This window comes from Arachis hypogaea, chromosome 16 (genome assembly GCF_003086295.3).
Source record: "Arachis hypogaea cultivar Tifrunner chromosome 16, arahy.Tifrunner.gnm2.J5K5, whole genome shotgun sequence".
NCBI lineage: Eukaryota > Viridiplantae > Streptophyta > Magnoliopsida > Fabales > Fabaceae > Arachis > Arachis hypogaea.
In genome coordinates, this window is record NC_092051.1 from 151,047,377 (window position 1) to 151,057,328 (window position 9,952).

A 9,952-nucleotide genomic window follows, 5' to 3' on the forward strand; every position below is an offset into this window, starting at 1 on the left:
AAATTTGAAATGAAATGTGTAACAAGGAACACAACATCCTATGCCAAATGCTTTTCTAATGAAGTTAGTAAGATACTAGGTTGTCGATAAATTTTTATTAGCTTTTTGATATAAAATTTAGGGTAAAATTAACATGCTATTATTACAGTTATATATGTTCTTATTTTTTTATGGCTCCCTCCTTATGGTTCAAGAATATTATAAACTTCAAACTCTTCTATTTATATTTTACTTTGAATAAAGATAAAATAACATATTTAACACGTTTATTATATAACGACGATGATAGTGTTATACTAAATTTAAATATAAGCCCGTGCATCGCACGGGTTTAACACTAGTATAATACAAAGAGAATTAATGTAGCGAAGGTAGACTGAATTTTAAATAAGTATTATCCGTAAAAAATGAATTTTAAATTTTAAGTTTTACTCCATGTCTTAGTAAATCTTTTTTTTTAATAGAGAAAAATGAGTAATATTCTATATTGGCCTTCAGAAAATAAAATTTTGACGGTTATTTTAATTTTCAGAAAATTTTGGTTATCAAATCATTCTAGATGAAATTATAGATTCTACAAAATGGAATATAGAGATTTATTTAACAATAGAAAGTTGTCTAACATACAAAATGGAATATAAAGATTTATTTGTATGAATAAAATCTTTTTCAGAAATAATTTAGGTATAACTCTTAAAAAAAATCTTAGCAAGGATATATTTAAAAATTATTATTAATAATTTTTATTTTAATAAACACACAAAAAATATATTAAAAATTAAAATGTTACATATTTATTATAATTTCTTTTTAATTAGTAATCTTTAACATATTTTTTATTTTTTTCACGGCAACTCTTATTTCGACGATGTGTTATAACTTAAATAATGGTATAGTTTTTCTATACTCAACTAAAAGTCGCGAATTCGAATCTCTCTATTTTTAGTAAAAAAAAATTCTCAACAAGTTAAAAATTAATTCGTTAAGGATCAAAACTCTATTTAAAAATTTAAAATTAGCTTATAAATTATTCAAACCCTATATTTATTTAGTCACAAAAAAACCCTACATTTATTTAAATAAACTAAAGATGTAACCACTAAATCAACCTAATTTAATTTTTATTTTTTAACATGTTTTTCATATGGTAAATCCAAAAAATAATAGGGAGCGCAATACACGGAAGTTTGGTGCAGCAGCACCGTGCGCCTGCGGCATCTGATTCTGATCCCTCTTCTCTTCTCTTCAGTTTTTTCATTCATTTCATTTCAGAATTCTCTCTATCTCTCTATCTCTCTATTCTATTCTATTTTCTCTCTATTTCTATATATAGCATTCCAAAAACACCACCACTAAACATATCAATATATCATACAAAAACCATAATGGGAGCTGAACCTTTGTCTAACCACACTACAATACACGACCAACAACATTCTCGTCCTCTCGTACTTGGTCTCCAACCCTTTGCCCTCGTGGACCACGTGGCTCGCGTCGATTGGTCCTTGCTAGATCAAATTCCCGGTGAACGTGGTGGCTCCATACCTGTATATATTAACCCCCTTCACTTATTTCACTTTTTCTTTTTTCTTCAACAAATTCGTTTCCTATAACTTTCTATGAGTTCTTTGTTACTGCTAGGTACTAGGTAGGTAGGTCCTTGTGTTTTGTATCTCAATTTTCTTTTACATTTTTGGTATATTGTGTTGTTATGTTAGTCTTAGATATTTTCCTAGGCATCACATCATATTTAAGGTAACTTATATCATGTAGTAGAAGTTAATCAGAAGAAAGTGTGGATATGCGAGAATGATAGTCGAGAATTATTAGATGAAAATTTAGTTAAATATGTCAAACCGCGTTTTTCACCTATCGTTTTCATGCTAAGACAACTTCACGTGAATAGTTTCACGTGAATAGTCACCATAGAAGACGATAGGTGAGATTCATTAGTTAAACATGTCAAACGATTTAACAGTTTTTACCTATGGTCAGCCTCGAGTAGGTTTTGAGTTAATTGGTGTTGGGAGAATCATGTCTCTTGTGAAATTTTCAATACTCAGCAAAATTGTACCTACTAGGAGGATTACAGATGTTTGTGGTTATGTATGTTTTGATCAACTATCCTATAATTTTGACACATTATTCATGCACATCATATTGTAGCAAATACTATTTGAATGTATAATATGGACATGACATGAGAGTGTAGAATTTAACTTGGTGGATTCCTTTTCTTAATGATTTTATCAGGTTGGAATTGAGGAGCTTGATTTTATACTGAAGGAAGTGAAGAGTCATGTTCTATCATCCCCTGATGATGGTTCGAGCCCGGTTAAGACCATGGCTGGTGGCAGTGTTGCAAACACAATCAGAGGGCTAAGTAGTGGCTTTGGGATCTCTAGTGGCATTATTGGTGCTTGTGGGGACGATGAGCAATGCAAGCTCTTTGTTGATAACATGAAATCCAATGGTGTGGACCTCTCAAGGCTGAGGAAGAAGAAGGGACACACAGCACAGGTTTGCTCAGTCTTCAGTTTTAGAAAGAATTGCTTTATCAATAAATTAGAGAGAAATTTTATCTGTAGTTATATTCTATAGACATCATATTATTAATCGAATACCATTGGAATGTTCGAGTGGTAGGCAATGTTGCCCTCTTCCTATAGTTCTCAAGTTTGAGCCCTGAGGGTGAAAGGAACTTGTGCTTGGACGCATTGACGGATTTAGAAATTTTAGTAACAGGGGCAAATATAAGACATTCTCAAGAGTAAGATATGTATAAATTTATATACTTATAAATAAATGCCCAAATTTTAGTGGAGGTACATGCCCCCAATTCACTTGGATTCGTCCTTAGTCAGGAGAGGTAGCAACAATTCCTCGAGCTAGATTAGTTGAGTCCTGATAATAGGGTTCGGATACCAGTCAAAGACAAAATTATATACTAATATTAATAAGTGTGTGTTTGCAAATAACATATCAAGTGAAGTGATTGTGCAAGAATTTTGACAACTTGGTTTTGTGAAACAGTGTGTTTGCTTGGTTGATGCCTTGGGAAACCGTACAATGAGACCATGTCTCTCAAATGCTGTGAAAGTTCAGGTACATGACTCTGTTCTCTCAATGAATATGTAGAGTTTGGAGCAGAATATATATGGATTCAGTTAAATTTTGTAATGTTTGAATTTTACTTCATTATTCTGCAGGCAGAAGAATTGACCAATGAAGACTTTAAGTGCTCCAAGGTGACTTAATCAACTAAATAGCATTTCATCACATAAGACTCTTTCGCTCTTATCATATTTAGATATTTTCATTATGTTGGGGATTATATATATTGAGCCTTTGAACTGAATTATATTTTTGAATATGGCAACTTGTCTGCTGTGACTCTTAGTTACTGTTATATTTACATTTCAGTGGTTGGTGATGAGATATGCAATACTTAATTTGGAGGTTATTAAAGCTGCTATTCTTTTAGCCAAACAAGAAGGTCTTCTTGTTTCCTTGGATTTGGCTAGTTTTGAGGTATAAATCAAATCTCACTCGCTCCCAACTTGTTCTGATGTCATTTAGCCGAAAGCCCGAAATGTATTATCTTCCAATCTTAATCCGAGTTTAAAGTTTGTGTTTGGATACTGTCTCTCAGACAAAAATAGAGAAATAGTTATGAAAAAACTTGTTTGGTTGTCGAGACAGGGAGAAAGATACAAATTTTATCACACTGCCCTCCTAGACCACCGTGGACCACCAACATAGTTGGTTGGACTGGTGCCGAAAAAGTTTTCTTCTTTCTTGTCTTGTTCTTGTTAGAACCAAACATGTTAGAGAGACTTCTTTTGTGTGTCTAGATTTGTCTCAGATACCTTATCCAAACACATGAGCTATATAAACTATATCACTCATCTTATATGGTCCCTTTACTTTGGCAAGATGGTCAGGAATTTCAAACAACCACTCCTGGAGCTAATAGAGTCTGGGAACATAGACCTTTGCTTTGCAAATGAAGATGAGGCAATGGAACTTTTAAGGTGGCTGCCATTTGTATTCAACTCAGCTTCACCTTGATCTAGTTTCACTTGTTATGTTGTTCTATTGATTGTTCATGGCAAAATTCTTTGCAATGGATTAGGGGTGAAGAAAATGCTGATCCGGTGGCTGCCGTAGAATTTTTGGCCGAATATTGCAAATGGGCTGTAGTAACACTTGGTGCCAATGGATGCATTGCAAAACAAGGAAAGGAGGTATATTATCTTAATTATTTTGATTTTGCAGCACATGATCAATTTTATTTAAACATATAACTTAGTGTTCAAGATGGAGAGCATATTCAAATAGACCTATCATCACTATTAGGTTCATTTTCATCTATTGAGTGAGTTTGATAATCAAACTAATGAAAGTTGTGTAAAATTAAATGTCATTTTTTCCATAATTTTGGCATGCTAAGCTCAAACTGAAAATTATTTTGTACCAAAACAAATTACTATTGAGATATTTGATTGTTAATAAGTCATTATCATAAGAGTTATGTTATGTTTAGTCATTTCTTGAATTATGTTTTACGTTTAATATTGTCGCAGATTGTGCGAGTACCGGCGATAGGGGAAGCAAAGGCAGTCGATGCCACTGGAGCAGGGGACCTTTTTGCTAGTGGATTTTTGTATGGCGTTATAAAGGGTTTCTCACTTGAAGATTGTTGCAAAGTAGGAGCATGCAGTGGTGGAGCTGTTATTCGTTCTCTTGGTGGTGAAGTGACATTAGACAATTGGCAATGGATATTCAAGCAGATGCAGTTAAAGGATCTTCTTTTGCCTGATACATCCAAATGAATGAATAGCCTCCATTGAGATACATGTTTCCACTTTTATTCTTCTTTTGATTTATTACCATCAAATGGCAGCTATAGTGTTCCATTTTTTGGACTGCTTTGTTCTATGCATGGAAGATAAGCTTATTAAATTATCCAACATAAAGATAAGGCAGCTTCCAAATATTGTTTCCATTTAGTAATTCATACTTGTGTATATGAGTACTTAGTTATTTATTTTAAAAATTATCAAACAAGATATGAATTGAATTGGATACAGTCAATGTAAAAAAAAAAAAAAAATTACATACACACTTAGTCCTATATTGTCATATTAGCATAGATATTTGATAAAACTATTCGATATTATAATAGTCCTAAATGCACGTATTTGATTAAAAAACATTCTAGAACTGTTTTACACTGTAAACATATGCATAGTAATGAAACACTTTAAAGGCTAATTTGAGTAAAATAAATAACTTAAATAAACTCTCTCAAAAAAAAAAAGCTTAAAATATGAAAATTTTTTTATTAATGGCCGTTTATAAATAAATTATTTTGTATTTGAATTTTTAGTTATAATAGTACTTGTTTCAAAATTGTAGCATTTAGATAAATAATTCAAAAAATATAATTTTTTCACAAAAAAATAAATATTAAAATATTTTATTATGTATAATATAGTAGGTAAAAATAAAAAACAAATATAAAATGTGTCATGTATGTTTTGTTACTGTTTTTTATTTTTGCTACCCCTACTAGAACTCAAACACGGCTCTAAATATGGTTGATTCCAGGCCATAAACTCAAATATTTATAAGGCTAAGCACCGTTGTCTCAAAACATTTTAATTCCAAAGATATACGCACAATATATTCATCAAGTGTGACTTTTAGCAGAGCTTTCTTTCTCTTTACCCTATTTGTAACTAAAACATTTCTTTCTACCGAGTTTCATCCCACTCCACAAACGAAAATCATATGCGAACAGAACAATCGCAAACATTCATGCATTGTATGGTGCATATGCCTCAGATTGGCCAAATTTGGGTAATAGTTTTGAGCATCATTTTTCACCATTAATTTCACTAGATTTACCTGGAATGAAGCCGTAAATTGAGCGTTCCATCAAACACTTTCAAAGTCTATCAAACGGTATCACTAAATTGTTCAGTTATCAGCCATGGAAGAATTGCATAAACCAACATGATTAAGAAAATAAAATCCATCAAAGAGATATCTTTTCCCATGACACACTCACCATGAATTCTACTCATCTGTAAATAACTGTTCTTAACCCCTCTATCGCTGGAGCTTAAATTATCAAATGTCCATAGGAGCAACATCTGGACTTGCAGCGGCTGCACCTTGATCAGCACCGGTACCCTGATCTGCAGGAGCATCCTGCTCAGCTGCAGGCTGAGGTTCAGCCGGAGGTTCATCATCCCTAACAATCTCAAATTCATCAATCAACTTTTGTACAGTCTCTTGATCCAAAATGTGAAACGGCTCACCAACTCCAACCACAGCAATAGTGCATACGGAGCTCCTGAGCTTTTCACCTTGCAAAGACTCTCTAGTTGCAATAAGTGCATCTTTAATCAGTTCTTCGCGTGAGGAGCTCATGAAGTTCTCAAACTTGCGTTCCAAGTATGTCTTGGCGGCTTGTGAGCGAGAACCAATTGCAAAAGCCTGATATTCAAAATAGTTTCCACTTGGACAGTTATAATAGAGGTGAGCTCCTGATTCATCCAGTCCACCGACCAAGAGGCCAACCCCATAAGGACGCTTCCATGACCGCTGGGTGCAAACCTGCCATTAAAATTGCATCACAAGAGAAAGAGTTCTTATAATAAATTCAGCAAATACTTCTTTCTTTCATACATCAATTTTGTAGATATTTACAAAATAGACATTATGCATGCCTTAATATGCATAGAGTTGCATATATCTTCAACACCCCACCACATATCTTCAAAGTAAAGCCAGGTAAACAGAGTTGCATGACATAGATATTATGCCTTGATATGCATAACACAAATAAAGTGTTAAATACAGATGTTGTCCCATTCAAGATTTTCTCTCACTCCACTAATATGTTGCATAGATTCAATGAGCTATTCAAACTTCAGACTGGACCAATGGCCTCTCACAAACCAAATTAGAGGAAGCACATCTAGTTAATGACTATAACTCACCACAAGGCACACTAGGTGAACTGATTCCCCCATCATAGCTAAATAGCTTTCCCATTACATTAGCAGCAAAGACACCGAAGAAGATTGTTAGTTTTTGCATGCAACTAACTAGTCATTTCACATTTAAGAGCTCAGCTCAATAGCCTCTAAACAGAACAAGAAAAGATTGACAACATTTCAAAATGCACATCCCATAACTAACTTTGAGGTCAATCACAAATACATCCAAAAACAGAAGACAAAAATCACAAAGTAAAACAGATTTGTAATCATTTCCAGCCACTTAGTTAGAATGTACAAACTACAAGCAGCATAACCACAACATCTCATATTTAACACTATAGCAAACAGTACCAGTTTAAAGAAACTTTGTTTTTAACACTCAATACCACTGCAAAGTCAAAAATCAAGGTAATAAATACTTAAAAGAACGGAATTTGAACATATCTGGTAATAGCTGATGCCAAATACAATCATCCTTTCATCATAGCCAATTTTAGCACCGTAATCGAGATGACTAAACCACACTAAAAAACCCTCAATTCATCATAAAAGAGAACTTCCACACTTCATCACTACTCACAGTTACAAATAACACCACAAACCTAAAAACCAATCAATTCCACCACAATTAACATAATCAACAATTATAGCACTGTCAAATTTGACAATTCAAATTAATAAAAAAAACACCAAAACTGCATATGCAGATCCAAACATTTCAAAACACAAAATAAATCCTAGCACAGCAATTGCACGATCCAATCACCATAACAGTAACAAAAAACCGAAAACCCTAGACCTTGATACCTGAGCCTTGTCAGCGAGCTGAACGACGAGTCGTCCAACGGGAAGAGGAGACTCATAGGTATACGAATAGTTGATGCACTCGTTGCGCATGTAGCGCGAGAGAACGCGGCCGTCGGCGGTGAGTCCGGCGATGGCAACGCCGATGTGGTCATCGACTTTGAAGATCTTCTTCTGGTGAGAAGAGAGCTCGGAGTTGGCCTTGTTGACGCATGCTAAAACGACGTGCGTTTTGGATCGGAGGCCAATTGCGGCGGAACCCTGCTTCACTGCCTCCATTGCGTATTCAACCTGGAAGAGCCTCCCAGCCGGACTCCACGTAGTAACATCGGTGTCGTATTGGTTTCTGAACATTGTCGTTTAGAGGTTTGGGGGTAGGTTTGGAGTTGGGGTTTGGTTTCCGCTTCTCTTTCTTTTTCTCAGCTGAAGAATGAAAACTGAAAACCCCCGAGAAGCAATAAAACTTGCTACTATTCTCAATCCTTTTCTTTTTCTCCTTTCTCCCTTCTTTGTTTATTTTATTTTATTTTTATAATTTTTTCTTCGTATTGCTCAAGAAAGTAGTAGGACTCTTTGTATATTATTAAAAAAAACAACATTTTAAACTTTGAAATTGTTTCAGTTTAACAAATGCTTAAAATATATGAATATATTCTCCAAAAATGATTCTAGATATCACAATAATAATAATGATAATAATAATATTTATAATAATTGTTTATTATTATATAGTTGCTATTTATTTATTTATTTATTTATTTATTTATTTATTTATTTATTATTATTATTATTATTATTATTATTATTATTATTATTATTATTATTATTATTATTATTATTATAGGTAAAATATACTTTTTGTCCTCATACTCACTTACGGGTTCGAGTCTCTCTGTCTTTGGTTAAAAAAAATTTTTGTCTCTGAAATTTGACAAAAATTTTAAAAATATTCTAAGTTTTATTTTGTTTCAATTTTGTCCCAAAAATTTTAAATTTGTATCAAATATATCCCTAACGGCTAGTTGTTCAAAAAATTTAAGACTAATTCAACAATAATTTCATAAGAATAACCTCAACACAAGTAAATCAAGCATAATTTTTATGTATTATTATTATATTGGTCTTAAATTTTTTGAAATTTTAGTGTCGAAAGTATGTTTAATGCAAATTGAAAATTTTTTGGAACAAAATTAAAACAAAATAAAATTTAGGAGTATTTTTAAAATTTTTGCCAAATTTCAGAGATTAAAATACACTTTTTTGGGTTTTTCATGGTATCTCCTAACCCGATAGGTCAAGGACTAATCAATCGCGGTACTGAGCTCTAAGGGTTTGCCGCTGACCAATGGATTGCTGCATGTACAAGGATATTATTTAATATAATTAACGGGCCCTAAATGTTAAATTTTGTCCGATCCATAATGTTATTCTTTTTATGGATATGGATCGGGGTGCTCTTCCAAAAACCGATGGAGTATTGCTTCTATGTTTTGTTTCTTTCCTTTTTTTTTGGACTAGATTGTATATTTTGTTTTTAAAGATCAACAAACATAAGTTAGATTGTGATGGCCGTTTAGCCCAAAATATAAACAAAAAGAATACTGGCCCAATATTTTAGCTATACACCAAAACCAAAAACTTTGCAAGTGCAAAGCTTTCACTTTTTGCTTTATAGACGAGAACCTCTATGGTTGGTCAACTTAGTTCAAGTTAAATTAAGTTAGAAATAACCAAGTTGGATTGCTATAGTGGTCAGTTCACTAGTCTATTTAAATAAATATCTAGTAAAAAATTCGACTCTCGCTTTGTGCATACATTAATTCATTGGTTAACGGTAAATCCTTAAATAAAGTTCAGATTTATGACGGAATAATGATTGATTTGTCGGACTAAAAAATACCGTGAAAAAAATTAGAAATAATTATTTAGTATTTAGTATTTACACGCATGCACCATGCACACACAATGTATAAAATTGATTGAAGATATTTTCAATAGCATGCATATGCTAATACATTTTGAATTGATTTCCAAAATTATTTCAAAAGAAAGAATGTCATAGCCATGAGCTTATTTGCAGGTATATATTTTAATATATGGGGACATTATTGTTCATTTCATTCTATTTCATT

General features: G+C 32.8%; 2 protein-coding genes across 2 annotated transcripts; one reads left to right on the plus strand and one right to left on the minus strand.

Moving 5' to 3' along the window:
- Positions 1-1,175: 1,175 nt before the first annotated feature.
- Positions 1,176-5,125, plus strand: LOC140179769 (uncharacterized). The gene is made up of 8 exons (XM_072219538.1): positions 1,176-1,547; positions 2,254-2,520; positions 3,034-3,105; positions 3,210-3,248; positions 3,424-3,531; positions 3,937-4,034; positions 4,136-4,247; positions 4,587-5,125. The coding sequence occupies exons 1-8, from the start codon at positions 1,386-1,388 to the stop codon at positions 4,833-4,835; spliced, it is 1,107 nt and encodes a 368-aa protein (XP_072075639.1). The 5' UTR covers positions 1,176-1,385; the 3' UTR covers positions 4,836-5,125.
- A 735-nt stretch (positions 5,126-5,860) lies between these two features.
- On the minus strand, positions 5,861-8,429 carry LOC140179770 (proteasome subunit alpha type-1-B-like). Its single transcript, XM_072219539.1, has 2 exons — positions 7,824-8,429; positions 5,861-6,627 (listed from the first exon to the last, which is right to left on the minus strand). The coding sequence occupies exons 1-2, from the start codon at positions 8,172-8,174 to the stop codon at positions 6,139-6,141; spliced, it is 840 nt and encodes a 279-aa protein (XP_072075640.1). The 5' UTR covers positions 8,175-8,429; the 3' UTR covers positions 5,861-6,138.
- Positions 8,430-9,952: the final 1,523 nt, after the last annotated feature.

Bases quoted from the DNA above. Each gene is read 5' to 3' on its own strand.
- LOC140179769 (XM_072219538.1), top strand. From the start codon at position 1,386: ATGGGAGCTGAACCTTTGTCTAACCACACTACAATACACGACCAACAA. The intron at 3,106-3,209 runs GTACATGACTCT...ATTATTCTGCAG, and splicing joins CAAATGCTGTGAAAGTTCAG to GCAGAAGAATTGACCAATGA. The intron at 4,248-4,586 runs GTATATTATCTT...ATATTGTCGCAG, and splicing joins TTGCAAAACAAGGAAAGGAG to ATTGTGCGAGTACCGGCGAT.
- LOC140179770 (XM_072219539.1), bottom strand. From the start codon at position 8,174: ATGTTCAGAAACCAATACGACACCGATGTTACTACGTGGAGTCCGGCT. The intron at 6,628-7,823 runs GTATCAAGGTCT...TTTTAATGGCAG, and splicing joins AGCTCGCTGACAAGGCTCAG to GTTTGCACCCAGCGGTCATG.